This window comes from Macaca nemestrina, chromosome 16, assembly GCF_043159975.1.
Source record: "Macaca nemestrina isolate mMacNem1 chromosome 16, mMacNem.hap1, whole genome shotgun sequence".
Classification (NCBI taxonomy): domain Eukaryota; kingdom Metazoa; phylum Chordata; class Mammalia; order Primates; family Cercopithecidae; genus Macaca; species Macaca nemestrina.
In genome coordinates, this window is record NC_092140.1 from 35,989,617 (window position 1) to 36,009,804 (window position 20,188).

General features: G+C 36.1%; 1 protein-coding gene across 7 annotated transcripts in view; it reads right to left on the minus strand.

Annotated features, from left to right (window-relative positions):
* LOC105481725 (sciellin) overlaps positions 1-20,188 on the minus strand; it is a 111,961-nt gene that overhangs the window by 30,185 nt on the left and 61,588 nt on the right. For 4 of the 7 annotated variants that reach the window (XM_071081183.1, XM_071081182.1, XM_071081176.1 and 1 more), the window contains exons 14-26: positions 19,104-19,163; positions 18,746-18,805; positions 16,353-16,412; positions 15,759-15,818; positions 15,332-15,391; positions 14,011-14,070; positions 9,618-9,677; positions 8,609-8,668; positions 7,595-7,654; positions 4,789-4,839; positions 3,775-3,834; positions 316-375; positions 112-171 (exon numbers count right to left, since the gene is read on the minus strand). In XM_071081183.1, the coding sequence (XP_070937284.1) occupies positions 112-171; positions 316-375; positions 3,775-3,834; positions 4,789-4,839; positions 7,595-7,654; positions 8,609-8,668; positions 9,618-9,677; positions 14,011-14,070; positions 15,332-15,391; positions 15,759-15,818; positions 16,353-16,412; positions 18,746-18,805; positions 19,104-19,163 (771 nt within the window). The remainder of the gene's footprint in view (positions 1-111; positions 172-315; positions 376-3,774; positions 3,835-4,788; positions 4,840-7,594; positions 7,655-8,608; positions 8,669-9,617; positions 9,678-14,010; positions 14,071-15,331; positions 15,392-15,758; positions 15,819-16,352; positions 16,413-18,745; positions 18,806-19,103; positions 19,164-20,188) is intronic. The other 3 variants (XM_071081181.1, XM_071081179.1, XM_071081178.1) reach the window with 2 other exon arrangements.

Genomic DNA, 20,188 nt, shown 5'->3' on the forward strand with positions numbered 1-20,188 from the left:
TAGTAATAGGTTTTGGGGTTGTGCTAGGTCAATAAAGCAACATTATAAATCTACTTCATCCAGGGGCAACAGACAAATAAAAACATGAATTGACTGCTTCTATTTGATTACCTCTGATTGTTTCTGATTGCTGCAGGATTTACTTTGATGAGGTTAGCAAGATCTTGGTTTCTTTAAATCAAACAATAAAAAGAGAGCAGGTTAATTATGAAGTTCTTTTGGTAATATAATTAAGGTTATAAATCTGCTTGAAATAATAATAAAACTTAATATTCTTTCTGACCAAAGCACATTAAAACAACATAGTTTTATTACCTTTGGTTGTTTGTGAAAATTTCAGGATTCACTTTGATGAGTTTATCAAGATCTTGTTTTCTTTAAGTGGAAAAAATATTAAAGCAACTTGGATTAGAGATAATCATAGGTTTAAGGTAATTGGAAATGGAAAGGATAATAGTATAAGACATATTGTTTTAGTATTGACTAACCATGAAATATGTTTTCTAAACAATTTAGGGGATGAAGAATTACGCTTTATCAGAAGAAAACTTACTCTAATTTCATACATTTTATTGACAGAGCCTATCTACAAGGGCATGCTGGTTAAGTCACCATAGCAAACATTTGGTAACTGACAATTGTTCATTCTTGAATGTATTAACATTATGAAGATACCAACTGATTTTAATATCCTTATTTTTAAAATCAGGTTAATCAACTAAGGATATCAATTTAAAAAAAATAAACTCTAAAATGGGGATTATTGTTAATATAAGGCTTAGCAAAGAGAGTTCCAGCAATCCATCAATTTCAAAGTGCTCCTCTAAACCCATTTTAATACTTATTCAGAGAAATACATGGCAGTTATCATGGCAAGAGATTGCAGAACTGACAACACCTGCTTCCAGTACCATCTGGGAAACAATCTACATGTACCTCTCCCTGCAACAGTGCTTTTTCCTTATATAAAAATAAAATACATTTTATTCCTCAAAAAAAAAAAAAAAAAAAAGGATGCAAGGTCAGGGACCAAAAGAGCGTCATTTAGAGATGAATCATCAGAACGTCTGAGAAAAGGTCTGCATTTTCTTCCCCAGCCTTCAACCTTTCCATAGAATGTTCAAGGCTTCATTTAGTTTGATTTATTCTTCATGGTTCTCACCTCTCCATAGCCTATGGAAAGGCTCTAACTGAATTTTCCCTATTTTGAGCTTTATTCTGTGATAATGTTCTCAACTGAACATAATAAATTGATATCTATGAATACTATTAAAAGAATGATTAACATATGAAAACTATCCACAACATAATTTCCTTGTGTAAACTGATGACAAAATCTGTCACCAAACTAAACTGTGTCAGAAAGACAACAGTCTTTAAAATGAGGTTAATTTCACATATTATTATAAAATACAAAGAATAAAACTTTGTAGAGTGGACAGTATGTTCAAAAGCCACAATTTTTTAAAAATATACAATTAATCACAATATTGGTTAGTGTAACTACAGATAATATTTATGTGTCAGCAAAATTAAGAGTAACATTAAAAAAAAAACAAAAATCCACTAGAACTTCCATTTTCACTGTCCTACTGAGCACAAAAATTTAATTTACCTAATAATCTAGAACAATTATATACTAACCACTGTTACATAAAGCCCAATAAGAAATACATTTTACATCACAGCCTAAAACTGTCTTTTACCGACAGCCACACACACACAAAGACATACATTTTATGAAATAATATTCTTACTACATAAGAACTCTCATATTTTCTGTTCAGTTCATTCTATTTAATTAAGAGAAAAATGCTGATTGCCATTCACTAAATTAATTACAAGACCCTTTAATGGATTGCAACCCACATTTGAGAAACACTAGCTCAGAAAACATAAATATATGCTATATTCTACCACCACTCCTATAAAGACAACACCGTGTGTTAATAAAACAAAAATCTCAGGAACAGTCTGGAATTGCCTTGATTGATAGCATCATGCAATTTTTGCAAACAACAAATATGTAGATTTTTTCCAGGCCCTAGATCCTGCAAAGCAAGATGTCTAAATTTTATCCAGGAAAATGTAACATTTTTTCTCTCAAGTTACTGTTTTTATTTATTTAGCTTTAAGAATGTAGTAAAGGATACATTAGGATATTTAGGTTATTATTACTTTCATGCAGTTTAAAAGCTGTAAAGTGTTTTGCAATCATTTGCACATTTGTGCCATTTTAATCTATGAAGCAATCTTTCAAGTGACCCTGTAAGAACAGTAAAAAACACCTCCTGGTCATCCCACAGCAAGAGCAACACTCCTATCTTTACAGCCTCTGCTATTTCCCAAGGTGCTTAATTAATTTTTATGTATTTTAAGATCAAAGTCTGTGTGCTGTGATGTAAAGACTAGGAGTTGGGCTGGGAGTTAGAAGATCTCACAGATGACTGTGAGATTTTCGCCCCTGGTCTCAGTATTCTCATCTGTAAATGAGGAGGTTGGATTGGATAATCTCCAAGGCTCTGTCCATCTCCAAACATCTCCTCCTAGGACTCCATGAATATGAATTTTACTGCCTCTGTGTTTATTAATTAGCTCTTCAGTATCTCTCCTTTTTAAGAATGCAACTCATTGACAATATATTCTATATTCAGCAAGCAGTACATGAGTGCTCCAAAATGTAATATATTAAACTGACAACCTATTATTGTCTTGGTGTAGCATCTCTGTGCCCCTGGTACATAATTAGCTTTAATCTATGTTAATTGCCTGCTGTTAATAAGATTGAATATGCCTACTGAATTCTCTTTTTGGCTTCCACAACCTATAATTATACCTAATGTACAAGTAATGATACCTGGTTGTAAGCTGTGAACCCAGTAGGTGCTCAGTAATTATTCACTGCCTAAGAGATGATAGAACTACTATCAGTCTTCCACTAATTTTTTCTGTGGCCTGCTCAAATCACTTAACCTTTCTGAGTCTTAATTTCCTCTTCTGCAAAATGAGTAGATTCATCTGGAACACTGGTTTTCAAAATTATTCAAACGACTGGGCCAAGATATCCTAAGGTTCCTTCCCTCCATCTCCAAAATTTTACAATTTGTATACGTACCAACAGAACTTAAAAGTGGAAATCATGAAACCGTTCTTAAGATGTATTTATATATGAAACAGTAATGTGTAATGACATTAAGTCTTCAATTAACTATAGACAAAAAGTGAATTTCATTATCTTACTGACATTACTTCAAGAAGAATTATTAAACTTTAGGTCCATCACCTTGCTGAGCGCAGTAAACCTCCCAAGAATAATGAACCTCATAAAATTTCCACTGACTACCAGAAAACTCTAAAATGAGGTGAATGATATTGCTAATGATTAGTCCAATGAAGTGTCTAGGTCTTTTTTCAAAAAAATTAACTACCATTAATAAATTATCATCAATTTCAAAGACAAAAGTATTAATTTCAATACCATACAAAACAAAACATCAACAGCTCCTAGACTACCTATGTTCCTTCCTGCCCATTTCTCCAACCGCTCTGTTCAGTTCCTTTACTGGAGGCTTAGAGAAGAGAAAGCACAGCCATACATTGTTTCCAGCTGCCTCTCTTTCTTGCAATTAACAAATATTGAGACATCTAGGTTTCCACCTGCGATGATATTTTGAGATTTGCATTCAATTTGCCCATAGAATAATTTTAAATCATTTCTATTAATTTTGGGTTTACTTAACGAGAAACATAACAAAACTCACATCCATCTCTTACCCATCAGTGTTTTTGACAACTTTGGGGCTGACATTAATGTGTTCATCAAGACCTTGTTCACTGCGAAAACAAAATTAGAGGAAATTGGCAAATTTCATACCGGCATTTCTTTTTTTTTGTTTCGACAGGTGTAAATCATTCAATAGAATCCTAGTGTAAGAAGTCATGAGTTTACTGAGTTTCCAATTTATATATATTAGTTAACATTTTTTTAATCCTCAAAACAACTCAGTGACATCCACATTACCACCCCTACCCCCACCCCCACTGCCTTTATAAACAAAGATATTGCACTTCAGAGGGATAAAGGCATTCCCTGGGGCCAGATACCTAAGAAATGGCTGAGGGTGAACCAAAATTCCAACCACAGGAACTGGACCGCAAACTCCACACTCCTTTCCCCAACATCCTCCCTCTGTCTCATGTTCATAACAATCCCTCACATTCATACAATGCTTTTCACCTACATTATCTTCACAGTAATTTAATGAGTGATAGTTTGGGGTTTCTCTGCCATGCTTTTAGTAACTTTTGTCCCGTGTATAATGGGTCTTAATTTCTCAAGAACAGAAATAAATTCAATGTCATGCAAAAAATATTCTAATCAAACATAAGAATATTATGTTGTCAGTTTTCTTGCCAGTTATTTAAATATTAATCTCTGGGTTTGTGAGAGAACAGAAAGCCAATATTTACTTATTTGTTCAGTTTTATGAACTTGTAATTTACTATGAATTTATGATTATAATTTAGTTATGCTATTACTGTGTCAAAGGAACTTCTAAAGTAGTAATTACAGAATTACCTTCAATATTATCATCTTCAACAATAATATAATGAAATTAATGAAAGCAATAATAGATAAAAAAAATCTATCCAGCATTATTATACATCAACTTGTTCTCATTTTTTTTCATGTCCCCTTTCAAAATGTCTTTAGTCAATAATTAATCTTATTTTGGGGCATAAATTGGAGACTTGCTAAGAAGTCTTCAATAATCTTAATAGACTTACCTTTTGTTTGCTGAAGGGATCACTTTGATAAGATTGTCCAAGTCTTGGTTCCTAAAAAAATGTTAAGTTTCAGTAGCTGACTAGGTCAACTAAAATCCAATAATTTGTATATTTTTTCAGCCTTAATATTAACCAAATGATTGTTGCTAATTTAAAACTTCATCTATACTTAAATTTTTAGCCTTATGTAAAAACAGGTAGCTACTGTCAATTCATTTCTTGCATATATTTGTGTATATGATAATTTAATTTAGTTTTATTCTTGTTTCTTTCAAGTCAACCTCAAAGCAGAATTATTCCTAAACTCTTTATTTTACATACTTTATCTGTGTGGCAGAATTAGACCATTTAGAATATTTTCTGGAGGTTATAATGAGCGAGAGAAAATATAAAATTATTCATTATATCCATATGTTCCTTGCTCCCCTTCTTCCACAACAAACAGAAGCTGAGATTTTTTGTTAAAAAAAAAAAAAAGAAAAAGAAAAAAAAGAAAAAAAAGTCATTTTCTGATTCTATGTAGGTAATATATATAATATAAATATGTAATATTCACACTACCCCAAGATATTAAATCACTTCAGAATCACACTTCATGCAAAGCTAAATTAGAGCGAGCGAGGCATCAGTTTATATAATTTATGTTTCTATTCTAAACACTCAAATAGGCATTCATGGCTCTACAGAGATGCTGCTATTATCACAGTAATGATACCAACCCTAACACCAAAGACCTGAATAGGAAGCCTAATTTGATATACTTTATTATTGGATGATATGTTATATATCCTGGAGAGAAAATAATTGGAAAGACTTATATCTTAACTAACCCTTAAGACTAATCTATAGGTTCATTTTATCATGTGCGTATTCTTCCATGTAAATTATTATATTCTATTACATTGAACTGTTTAAAATTGCCATTTTGTTGGTCAAAAATAGTTGAATGTCAGCAATTTCATAAGATTCAACCTCCCAGGAAAATTTATTTGCTATGTTCTTCACATTGAGTAGTGCTATGGGAAATTAACAATAAAGAAAAAATTGTTAAGAGTAATAATAATACTAATAGATAATGTGTAATAAGCACGTGAACACTAAGTGTTTTACAAGCATGATCATGTTTAATTTTTGTAGTAACTCATGAAGAAATTAACTCTTACAATCCTGATATTACATATAAAAAAGCTGAGGTATAAAGGAGGTTAGGCAATTTGTCCAAGACTACACAGCTAGCAAAAGGTCCTCTGAACTCAAAAAAATCTCACTACCAAGTAAAAGAAATAGACACACAACCAAATGCAATACATGGCAGCATGTGGCTACCAAAATACAGCCCCAAACATTATAAAGGAAAAGTCATGAATAATCAGGCCATCTTCACCTTTAGAAACTAAGTCATCTTGGGAGAGGGAAAAGGCAACTGTCTTTCACTGAATCTTAATCTGTAATGTAATTATATGGTTTCTGGATTTAGTGTCTGACCCTCAATAATAAAACTAAAGTTGTATTAATATATGCCAAATCAGGGGGGCAGTAGGGTAGTAGGCTGTATTTCAGACTCCACCTCAACTACATTCAGATTTGACTCTCCTCACCCGCTCAAACAAAATACTATGTAGTCTAGGGGTCAGCAAACTATGGACCTCAAGCTAAATCCAACTTGCAGCCTGCTTTTGTAAATAAAGTTTTATTGAAACACAGCCACGCCCATTTGTTCACAAGGTACTTATGGCTGCTTTCACACTATTGGCAGAGATACTTAAAAACAGAGACAATTTTGGTCCCTGAAACCAGAACTATTTACTATTAGCCCTTTAAGAAAAAGTTGCTGACCTCTGATCTAGTCTAAATAAGTTGTTTGATAGCCACATACTGTAAAATAGACCGTATTCCAATATGCAAAGTAAGATAGGAAATCTGCTGAGAGAAGATATATATCTTGGTATCTTTTATATCTAACTCATGTTCAAATTCATATAACAATATACATTTACAAGTTGGTGATTTTATTATGCCTGTTTATTTACTTAACATGATATGCCTTAGATAAAATTCTTTCTATATAAAAGAAAAATGTCATTCTTTTTTCAATGAACTGAGAATAATTTTTTAAATGACTTCCCAACTTTAGGAATTGTTTGGGTGGTAGACAATAAGAAGAGAGGGAATACATGATGGAAGAAGGAGGAAGAATTTTTTATCATATGAAGACCTTTCTTTAGGCTACTTAGATCTGGGAAATTGTTTGGGGTGATGTTTTGTCTCATGGGGAATTCTCATTAATTTTTAAGGAAATCCTCAGCATGGAACACAAATCTCATACTGGTAAGAGATCATTCCTGTATTTCAAGGAATTCTCTCTCCCATGGCCAGAGAGCCTTGAGCACAGGATCTGCTGATTTGGGTCCCATCATTGGTTGTCTCTACGGCAGGACGATGCAATTTATTTATTTATTTATTTATTTTTGAGACGGATTCTCGCTCTGTCGCCCAGGCTGGAGTGCAGTGGCACGATCTTGGCTCACGGCAAGCTCTGCCTCCAGGGTTCACGCCATTCTCCTGCCTCAGCCTCCTGAGTAGCTGGGACTACAGGCGCCCGCCACCATGCCCTGCTAATTTTTTGTATTTTTAGGAGAGAAGGGGTTTCACCATGTTAGCCAGGATGGTCTCGATCTCCTGACCTCGTGATCCGCTGGCCTCGGCCTACCAAAGTGCTGGGATTACAGGCATGAGCCACTGCGCAATTTACCATGTTTTTAAGTTGATTAGGAAAAAAACGGGGGAGAAGTTCCATAAACCTTACCCTTGGTTAGTTGTGTTTCTTTCAGGAGCCACTTTGATGAGGCGGTCGAGACTTTGGCCCCTTCAAAACATAGAAAACCAGATCAGTGGTAGATTTACCGCTGACTTCAAGCATTTGTTAATGGTTTCAAGTATTTGTTAAAACTGAGAAATACTTTTATTATAAAATATTTATCAAAATAATAAAATTAGAGAGCATCTCAGAGGGCTGGGGGTTTTCAGTGTTGACTGTGAATATACATATAGGGACCTAACTAAAACTGGGGAGAAATAATGAATAAGTACTTTTAGAAAATGTTTGATGTGCCAGGCCAGGCACTCTTCTTAGTGATTTACGTGATTTGTCTAATTTAATCCTCACATCAATCCTATGACATAGTAAGTATTCATAGGAAGTATTATTATTCCAGCTTCATAGAGGGAATAACTGAGACACAGAAAGCTTAAGTAATTTTCCCACATGGCTAGTGGTAGCAGAGCTGGGATTTAAAGCTAGGTAATCTGGCTGCAGAATGCCTGTGCCTTATCATGACACCAAACATCTATTGGAACTTAGTAACTGAATTAGACTTGGGAGTGTTGAGAGAGCTCCTGGTGCAATTTCCTCACTTTGCAGATGAGAAACTGAAGCCTAAATAGAAGTGACTAGTTTGAGCACACACAGGTAAGAGGAGCAGAGACAGGCCTATACCCACAACTACGGGGCCCGGTCTAGTTCTCTTTCTCCTCTACTATGTCATCCCTTCTGCTTGAGAAAAATAATAAATCAATGAATAAAAATGTCCTGTCCATGGTGGGAAAACAATTTTATTCCTGATTAGTCAAAGAGTACTCTCATTGTATCAGAAATTGATTGACCAAAATTTTTAACATTTCAGATGTGAAGTAGGCAGGGTTACACGGCTTCTCTTGAAGGATCATTGGGTTCAGCATCAGTCAGCCGAAATGAGGCTTTAATTATACTTTTAGGTATTGGTTACTATGAAACAAAAAAAGGGAGCTTACTAAATCTTACCCTTGAGTACTTTTTTCTGTTCCTGGATTCACTTTGATGAAGTCATTGAGGTCTTTGGAACTTCAAACAAAAAACAAAAAACATGATAAATAAAAATGGAATTAAATAAATTGGCTGTTTCGATTTAAAGGATATATGTACTCAAGATAAATGTTACTATTAAGCTTTGAGATAAATTGGTACAAGACTATGCTCTTAATTTAAAAGACTAAACTTTGTGACCTTCCTACCAATCACTGGTACACTGACATAGTTTCTCATTTACCCCCAAAATAAAACCATACAATTAGGGCAAGACTCCATTAAAAAAAATCAGTTAATGAATGACATAATAATCTGCTAAAAACTCTCACCTGGTTCCCCTAAGCATTCCATCTAATGTTACAGCTATAACTAAACTGCTTTGTTAATCATTTCCATTTGTAATATCCTTCTTTAAAAAATGGATTTTATACCCATTATTTCATTCATTCCTAACAACTATCAAGTGACAAAAACCAAACATCATCATTATTATTATTATTGACATGGTGTTTGACTCTGTCACCCAGGCTAGAGTGCAGTGGCTGGATCTCAGCTCATTGTAACTTCCACCTCCTGGGTTCAAGCGATTCTCCTGTCTCAGCCTCCCAAGTAGCTGGGACTACAGGTGCACTCCACCATGCCTGGCTAATTTTTGTATTTTTTTATAGAGACAGGGTTTCACTATGTTGGCCAGGCTGGACTTGAACTCCCAACCTCAAGTAATCCGCCTGCCTCGACCTCCCAAAGGGCTGGGATTACAGGTGTGAGCCACCGTACCCAGCCAAACAAATATTATGATCCTCATTTTATAACTAAGGAGGCTGTAGCTCAGCATTCAAGGGACTTGTTCAAGGACACCAAGCTAGTAAGTAATGGGGTTCAGACTTTCTGATCCCAATCCAAAGGTTTTTCAACACATCTTCTTTCCTGAGTGCCACAAATGGATGGGGAAGAGGAAGGAAGAGAGGTAAGACATAGTCCTCACCCTTGGTCACTTCTGTTTACTTCAGGGGTCACTTTGATGAGATTGTCAAGACTCTGGCCCCTTTAAAACATTGAAGAAATGGTAAGATTGACAACACATAACAACAGTAGACTGACAACAAGAAGATAAAGCTGTTCATTAAAACTCAGAAGCAGTGTAAAAACTCATTGAGATCATGCCAAGGAGTTGAAGATTGAAGATTGTGAAAGGTGACTGCAGAAGTATGTAGGGATTTGTACATCTCTGAAATTCACTGAGACTCAGGGAGACAGTATTTTAGTCTCAGAGCCATTTGGCCGCTAGCAAGTACTGCACTAGGATTCTCTCTACTTTTACGCACTAAATGCTACAATTTTAGCTTTTACCAGGTGCACAAAACATTTTTGTAACTTAGTCTATATACTTGTTTCATGAAATATTCCAGAAGGGATACTCTTTACCAACCTCTGACATGTAGAACTTTAAAACCAGCTTTGGAGAATCCATATTTTGTAAAATTGGCATTCATTAGCAGATTTTTTCTATCACAAAACTGTATTAATACACCAATTTGTTAAAAATCTATGATATGCAACCCAGTAATTGCTTCTGGTACTTATAACTATGTTAGAATTATGAATTTTGACTAGTTGTATTTGGCAACAAACAATAGGAATATTGAAATCTACAGAGTTCTGAAACATTCTGAAATGTAAGATCTATCAACTGTAATATAAAGCACAATCTGGCTGGGCATGGTGGCTCATTCCTGTAATCCCAGCATTTTGGGAGGCCAAGGTGGAAGGATCACTTGAGCCCAGGAAGTCCAGGCCAGACTGGGCAACATAGCAAGATCCTGTCTCCATAAATTTTTTTTTTTAAATTAGCCTGGGATGGTGGTGCACACCTATGGCTCCAGCTACTCATGTGGCTGAGGTGAGAAGATTCCCTTGAGCCCAGGCTTTTGAGGCTGCAGTGAGCTGTGATTGCACCACTGCACTCCAGCCTGGGACAGAGCAAGACCCTGTCTGAGAAAGAAATAAAATAAAATGAAATAAAATTAAATAAAATTAAATAAAATTAAATTAAATTCCATGCAGTCATCGAAAACATTTTAGTAGTTTGCTGTTACTCTTTAGCATACATCGGTTTCTGATCTTAGTGGAATTTTGCTTTTCTCCCTGCATCTACATGTGTTTTCTGCATACCAATAGCAGCAATAAATGCTGCTCTGATCTACAGAGGATGCCACATAGGGAAAAGAATATCCACAGGAAGGCCTTTTTGCACTGCGTCTCCATACTCTGTGACTCTATTAAGGCCATGTCCAAAAGCCCCAAGGTTTTGTCTATACAACATCAAAGATACAGATATTTGAAAGCAACTAGATGTTGATTCAAGTCTTTTATTTGTATCCAGATGTCTGAGAATGTGATATACAGACTCAAAGTAGCAATAATTACTTTGAACCTTTGTCATGCAAATAATGAAACAATTAGCCCCACAGAAGCAATCACTCCACTCCAGATTACTCCTTGTTGATTTCTGCCCAAATGAAGTATGTGGGATTTGAAGGCCAGTGACAGAAAAAAAAAAATTCCCAGGATGCTATTTCCAGACTTGTGTATTCAAAAAAATAACAAAACGGTAAGCATTATAACTCCTCCCTTTGTGTTGGTTGTGGAATTTGCTTTAACTATATTTTAGGACTTGATCTCTTTAAATATTAAATAAAGCACATAATCAAATAAGGTTATTTAAATCTCATAGTTCATAAAGTCCATAAAGAAGAGTAGATTAATGTAGTAATGTACTATTAATGTAATAATGTAAAGTAATATGTGAGTTTATGTAAAGCAATACCTCATAGTATATATATCTGCAGTATTATGGGTTACTTCAATCCACCCTCATAGTATATATATCCATACCTCATAGTATACACCTCATAGTATATTTATCTTCAGAGTATATATATGTTTTGGAAAGCCCACCATGGGCCAGACCCTGCCCCAAGCTCTGGGATAAATGTGAACAATATAGACACAGGATTAAACCTCACAAGGCTTCCATTTCAGCTTCGGAAGAGTCAGGCAATATACAATTAAACAAATAAATGAATACCACAATTCCAAATAACAATATATGTTATGAGGAAAATAAAAAAGAGTGGTTGGTGCCTGCAGTAGTGGGGGTGGGGAACAGGACAGTGACTTAATTATATTCTGTGGTCAGAAATGACCTATTGGAGAAGGTGATGATATGGGGATTGAGCATTCCAGGAAGTGGGAACAGCATATGCTGAAACCTTAAGGCAGGAATGAGTCTGGAATAGAAAAATATCAGCTTGGTGAGGCTTTACTGAGAAAGTAAAAGGCTATTGCTTTATTTTTAAAAGATCCACAGACTTCATTATGTTCAGAAAAAGGAAATGACAACTACTATTCTCAAAAGCCCACAGGAAGTACACACATACAAATATAGACACATGTGCTACATACACGCTCACACACACAGGTACATTCACATACATGTACATATGCACTCATATACACACAAAAGCACATGTGTATATTTACACATATACTCATGAAAACACAAGCAACATGCATACATATGCAATCACGCACATGTACAATGTACACACATGCAATGCGCAGACTCATGTACATAGGCAATCAGTATGCATATAGACATATACATATATGCATGCACATGAATGCACACATGCACAAAAACATTTGCATGCATGCATACACACATAAGCATAGGCATGCCCACATACACACACACCAATATATGAAGAAAAATAAGTCCTGATTGGAAATATTATCATTATTTTTTGAGACAGAATCTTGCTCTGGCACCCAGGCTGGAGTGCAGTGGTGCCATCTTGGCTCACTGCAACCTCCAACTCTCCAGTTCAAGCAATTCTCCTGCCTCAGCCTCCCGAGTAGTTGAGATACCTGGCTAATTTTTTGTATTTTTAGTAGAGATGGGGTTTCACTGTGTTAGCCACCATGGTCTCGATCTCCTGACCTTGTGATCTGCCCACCTCGACCTCCCAAAGTGCTGGTATTACAGGTTTGAGCCACCGTACTCAGTCTGGAAATATTATTTTTAATAAAAATTAGAAAAGGAAACATGGATTTTTCTTGGAAAGTTGATATTAAATATTTGAACACTAAATTATGAAGAAAATATAATTCACTTGAATCTTTATTGTTGCAACAATTACTTGTATCTACTATATGCCTGGCATGAGAATCTTATGATCCCTCTTTTGTAAATGAGTAAACTGAGGTACAGGGACACAGTTAGCAAGTGATAGAGCCAGAATTAGAACCTACGATTTTTGGATTCCCTGCTCGCATTCACTACCTCAGGTTACCTCCCTGAACCACCCAGGTACTGAAGGAAATTAATGCTTTCTTCTCCATCTATGGGTTGCAAGCTTGTGCAAGCCTCGAACTCACTGGGTCGCTGTGCCTCTGACCATGCCACAACTACACAAACAGGGCAGGCTTGACAGTGTGCACACCAGCTTTTCAACTACCTAAGCCTTTGCCCTCTCAACTGGCCTGCAGGCATCCTTGACACACGTTAGAACTGACAAATAATATCATGAACTGAGATAATTGAATGGAAAGGAATTCAAGGGAAACTACATGCAATTATATGTTACTGTTTCCAGCAACATACCAACAAATTCAGTTTCAAAAATATTCCATCTGCCTTATAAAGAACAAAAAGCAAGAAGATATAAGCTCTCCAGACTTACTTGACAACTCATGGGTAAGAACAGAGTACACTTTGTTAAGCTCTTCATCTTTAAATACACACCACACTACATGCACATACACACACTAAACACAAATACACCACACACGCACACGTAGATCATACATATACACATCCACACATGCACTTACACATACACACACACGCTTATACACACACCCATTTATACACACATGCACTTAAATCCACATGCTACTGATACACGTGCACATACACTCACACACACTACTTACATCTACATACATATGCACTTACACATACATACATGCACTTATATATAAACACACTACTTATATATTCACACACATACACTAATACATGTACTCACACTAGCATACAAAGAAATAAATCATTTAGTTCAGTAGAGAAGGTCAGCCCAAATCTCATTTAATTTCTCAAATTTATTTGATAACAAACTTTGCCCAAGAATAAAATGCAGGAGATTTAGGTGTATCACTTGCACAGAATTACTTAATATAAGGTGTTTAGAGAAAAAAGAGCTCAGTTTGTTTTGGCCTGAATTCCAATTTACTGTCCTGAATACCAACACTCAAAATTCTAATGTGCTTCTAAATGCCAAACAAAGGGGAGGGGGGAACTTTAAATGCCTTACCTCCTAATATTTTTATTTGTTTCAGGATCCACTTTAATAAGCCCATCGAGGTCTTGTTTTCTTTGGAAAAGGAAATTAATTTTAATGAATGATGTTAAAATATAGCACTAATCAGATGAATAATGGCTGGAAAAATTAAGAAGTGGTAAATATACAAGTTTTCTATATCGATGTAAAATTTTAAAGCTCTACATGAAAATGAAAATTATTCTCTTGTAACTTGAGCTGAAGACCATTTAAGGTTGCTTATTTGTTAGTGATAAATGTGATTTTTTGTTTTGTTCTCAGAATGCATAAGTATATGAAACTTGTTATTTAACAAAATCAACTTTGTCTTCAGATATATCTTGTTAGAACACTCCAGGCAGGCAGGATTGAAGTAACATTAAGTTAGATTAAGTTCTACACTGGACCCAGACAGTATAAATTTCTACTCAACAAACTGGATACAATTGCCTATTCTGTTTTTAAGTAGTAAGAATAATGTTGAGAATCATAATTTCATAATAACAATAATTTAACAATATTAACTAAAAGAATAAGAATGTATGCTTTCATATAAACTCAGTTATCTACCTAGCCCAAACCCTTTTAAATATCAGTTCCTTCAGAGTAGATTATGGTGAGCAAAAAAGGGCAAGAAAAAACAGCTCACATAGTAGAAAAATTAATGATTCACTCCCCAGGGGGACACAGGCCATCCCATTAAAATACTTTGATACCATAAAAGGCAGAAGCAGAATCTAAAAGGGACAGGAGGGGAAGGCAGAAGCACTGTGACTGGGTGCCATTGCCATGTCAACACAGCTCTGAACAGGAGACAAAGTGGTGGGAGGTCCTCACTACCCCTGTGTGTGCCAGCCCAGCCTCCCCTGGGCTGCCTCCTGAGACCACCACCCTTAGAGAAGTTGAATTAGCAGAGCTTTAGAGAAGTTGAATTAGCAGAGCTTTAGAGAAGTTGAATTAGCAGAGCTTCAATGATGGCTCACTCTTGGCCATCTCTGTCATTTTGGAAAGACGCTTTGACGATTTTGTCAAGACTGTGCATTCTTTAGGCACAAAAAATTCAATTTGATCACTTACTCTGAAGACAAATCAAAGCCCAAAATCTGGGCAAAAAGGCAATTTACTATCAAACATTAAGACAATGCTTCAAAAGTTAGTGGTTTTATTGAGGGCAAGGAGGGATGGTCATGAGGCCTATCTTTATTGTCTAATTCCATGCTAATAAAATGTGGTTATGAAGCTAAAAAGTCACATTATTTTATCTTCTGATTGACATGTAACAGAAACCATAATTAAAGACATTAATTATTCTTACCCAGTGGTATTTTCATTTCCTTTGGGATTTACTTTGATAGCATTATCAACGTCTTCACTTCTTTAAAAAAAAAAGGTTTATATCAGTTTCAAAACATTCCCATAATATCAGACACATACATCTTCTGTATTCCCAATGATTAATTCAAGCTTTTGGAGAAAATTATTATACTGACATTAAATTGGCTTTTAGGATAAAAATTGCCTATCAATAACTTAGTTTAATTAATCCTTAGGATTTTATTGGGTTATATGTAAATGTAAATTTAGATCGAATATACTGTATGTAGATTCTTTGAAGTGAAGATCAGGGCACCAGGGATTAGACACAGAAGAGAGAAGCCAAACAAAGATGTGATGCCCTCAATATCACATAATTAATATGAGAGAAAATAACCAATATTTAGAGACATCTGTTCAGTTCTCACCTTCTGCTCGTTTTATTCATCCTGGCATTCACTTTAACAACAGATTCGAGATCCTGTCTTCTTTGAAAAAAACACCAAAACTTGTCAGTTAGGTTACAGTACACTTTTCTCTGAAATCTGTATAATCAAGAATGTCCCTGAATGTGGTGTCAGGTGTTTTCAGGACAAAATGACCAGGAAGAGCTTTGATGTAATTATCCTTAACTTACCTTTATTAATTTCCACAACAGCATTTCATTTAAACGAGTCTAAATCAGTTTAGAAAAACTTCTCAATGTGGCTCTCACTGTGCAATTTTGTCCTTTGTATTTCTTAATTTAAATTAAAATTTGACTCATCTCTTAATTATTTAAGAAAATATGGAATAAGAGATTATGTAGCGGGTTTTCTTGCACCTACTTCAATGTAACTCAAATCAGAGGTCCTATGAAGGAAACAGCACTCATCGTATTCCTTTTGCCTGCTAGGTCTGATGGGTCAAAGCAGTGCAAGAGTTCACTGTCACAAAGGAAAGCATAGCACTCCCATTCCTAATGAGGTATAAAAAGCTAACCTGAATAAAAAGAGCCCCATCAAGGTAGGAGATTTACTTACCCTTTCTCGTTTTTGTTAGTCCTTTGATTAACTTTAATTGGACTTCCAAGGCTTTGGGTTCTTTAAAACATTGGGGAAAAAAAAAGAGAAAGAGCAACTCAGTGGTATATTCAGAATCTTGTAATGACAACAGCAGATTTCCCACAAGAGAATCTCGTAAGATGTAATCAGTGCCTAAAGGATCAGAAGTCCTTGGAAATATTGAATTCAAGTGGCTCTATCCATCATGCAAAATGCATAAGCAGCAGCCTGAGACTAAGATATCAACCATTACTCAGTTATGATAGAGTCAACTTAAAAGTTTTAACCAACGTCTTGGCTTCTGCTTTCTTGGAGGTGGGTTAGTGGGAGGCTTTTAACACATATATTGAGATACTGATTTTAATACATATATTGAGATACTGTCTTATTTAAGCATGAAAATCATTTACATCAGGGGTGGAAATCAATTGATCAATATTTTAAGTCTAAATACTTTGAGGATTTAGACAAGTCATTTCTCCTAAAAAGTTAGCAGATGTGTTTAAAGGGTCTGAAGTCACCTTGGTAAAGTCAAAATAACTGTTATGGTCCCAGCACTTTATATAAATGAAATAAAACTCTCACATGCCAGTGACTGACAATCACTAGCAAATATGAAAGCTAATCTCTTTAAATTCCCCCAAGCTTCCAAGTATTATGCTTTGCCATTTTCACCTCTCTCTGATTTCTCTGTGATAAGACTGTCGATATTTTAAGTTATTTCAACGTGAGAAAGAAGGAAGGGAAGAAGAAAAAAGAACTTGGACTTTTTCCCTACCACGCAGACAAGATCAGTTATTCCTGCACCAAAACTCAGTTGTATTCAAATTATCCCAGATTATAAATCTTTTTCCTAGCCCACAAAATGATCTACTTATGATGCTCATCCTACTCTTCCTTTCGTCTACCACTTTTGCAGAACTCTCCAAACTGTTTTTGAAAAATATCTGGAACCTCATCTATTCCTAGAAAGCTCATATATCCATGAACAACAACAACAACAAAAGGCTATTTTTCTACTTCATCTATTCCATATTTGAAAAAGTCACCTACAATATGTTGGCATGTTTACATTATAGTCATAAGTTGTTAATAAGCATTCAATGCCTGTGTGATGGTTACTGCCAATGCTTTTCATCATATAGACTTTGTTAAGTGTTCTATATCAGAAAGGGTTAAGAATGCATCGCCAAGATTGGCTTGGAAAGCTAGAATGCCATCCTGGGCATAGACTGGCACAGATAAATGGTTTTTAAAAATAACTGTGACAACAGAAATAATTCTCATGTTAGAAAGGCAAATTTCATGACTAACCAAATACAAAGTAAACAGCCAATCTGGAAGGCAAAAATAGTAGAGATCTCATAAATCCTTGCCCTTTGCCATTCTTGACTATTCTGGGATTTTCTCTAATGAAACTGGCATGGCTTTGATTTCTTTCAACAAGAAAAATAATATCAGTCATGTAAGTCAATTATCTAGTGTATCAGTCAGGCTAGAACTACAAGGTAACCTCTTAAATGCTATCAGCTCAGTTACTAATAATTAATTAACCCATTTTATGATTTAAAATAAATAAAAGCCTAGTTTTGCATTTAAAGATATTTACAAATATATATGAAGAGATATGCATATGAAATGACTCAACTAAGATTCCAACTGAGAAGTGCCTTATACACTCTAAAGACTTCAGTGGTGGCCAGGCGTGGTGGCTTATGCCTGTAATCCTAGCACGTTGGAAGGTCTAGATGGGCAGATCACATGAGGTCAGGAGTTCAAGAACAGCCTGGCCAAGATGGTAAAACACCATCTCTACTAAAAATACAAAAATTAGCTGGGCATAGTGGCGGGCACCTGTAATCCCAGCTACTCGGGAGGCTGAGGCAGGAGAATCACTTGAACGTCAGAGGCAGTGGCTGCAGTGAGCCAAAGTAGAGCCTCAGAGCAAGATTCTATCTTAAAGAAAAAAAAAAAAAAAACAGAGAGACTTCGGTGGTGAGGGACTATGCTCCTAAATGCCTTATTATAAATGTATTTAGTTTATAAATCAACCTATTCTCCACTACTCTTAACAGCTAGTTGTGTTTCTTTCCATTTTAGATATAAAGGGGAACTGGGAGATCATCTAGGTCATATCCTTCATTTTATGGAATGAGGAAACAGAGATGTCCAGAAATTACACAGCTTGCCCAGAGTCACCCAGATTGATGTTGGTGGGAGAGCCAGCACCAAGACACACACTACCTCTGGACCCCAGTCTGAGGCTTATTCCACCAGCCTGCCTGACCCTTGTCCTAAGCAGGAGCTCTCTTCCAGAAAATAGTATACTGTCTGGGACTCAACCAAAATGGTCTGTCTTAATAAAATCTTACCCTTTGCCATCTTTATCTGTCCGGGTACTCACATAGATGAGACTTTCAAGGCTTTTGGCTCTGAAAACAAAGAAATTCACATAAAAGACTGCGTATTGAAATGAAATTGTGTGGTATCTTGAAAGGTCAGATGCAATAAAAATTCTCCATGAACTGCTCATTTACTCTTACTGAATGGAAGAGCAGAAATCCTTCTTGGTAATTATGTCTGAACTAAATGTACAATGCTGAGAGCACTACCCCATCTGCTAGTACATTTCCATGCCAGAGGATTCAACTCCCTCACAGCTAATGTCTGAAGGAATAAGACGAGCAATCTGCAAGATAAGATTTTCAGATTTGAGACAGATGCACTTACCTTTTCTCTCTTTCGTCTACCTTTGGATTTGCTCTGAAGAGACCATCAAGACCTTGATTCCTTTAAATGTATTGATTAAGAAAAGCCTCATCAGTGACAATGACCAATGCTTAACCCTATAAAAACATAGACCAGTTTACATCTAAGACAGGAAACAGAAGCTTGTTGGGGAAGATGAGCCACAATTCTTGAAACAGGTATTTTCATAGACTCAAATTTTAAATTGTAGTGGGCCTTAGAGAAAATAAAATAAAAGATATAAACTGGGGATCTGCCAACCACAATAGGTCCATAGAGGTGTTGCTTGGATTCATGGAGCATTTCTATCCTTTTAGCTTTCAAGCATGGGCTTTAAAGTGAGCCCATGTTTACAATGATGGTCAGGACACACAGAAACCTGGATTTTCAGGCTGGGTGTGGTGGCTTATGCCTATAATCCCAGTTCTTTGAGAGGCCAAGGTGGAAGGATCACCTGATCCCAGGAGCCCAAGACCAGCCTGGAGAACATGGTCTGACCCCATCTCTACAAAAAATTAAAACTTAGGCAGGCATGGTGTTGGTGCCTGTAGTCTCAGCTACTTGGGAGGTTGTGATAGGAGGATTGCTTGAACCCAGGAGATGGAGGCTGCAGTGAGCTATGATTGTACCACTGCACTCCAGCCTGGGTGACAGAGCGAGACCCTGTCTCTAAAACAAACAAACAACAAAACTGGATTTATAGGATCTCCTGAGAATGTCCTGCTGTCCTGCAACACTAGACTCAGTGGAGACCCTCAGCTGGAGCTGAGCTGAGAAGCAGCTCTGTGCTTAGACAGGGCATTTGCTCTCCTTTTGGCCCCAGTTCTCTCACTGCCTGTGTTTCATATAGTCAGTCTCCTTACCCACTCACACCTGCCTGGCCTCAGTGGGCCGTGGAGTCTGTGACTCCTGATCTAAAACCTCCTCTCCTTGTAAATGAGGAAACTGAAGAGCAGCAAATTAAGTGAGCATTATTGCCAGAACAGGATATGAAAAACACATCCCATGATCCTCTGATCAATTCATTTGGCATTTGCCCTGTTTTCTCCTTCTCTTTGATCGCTGTT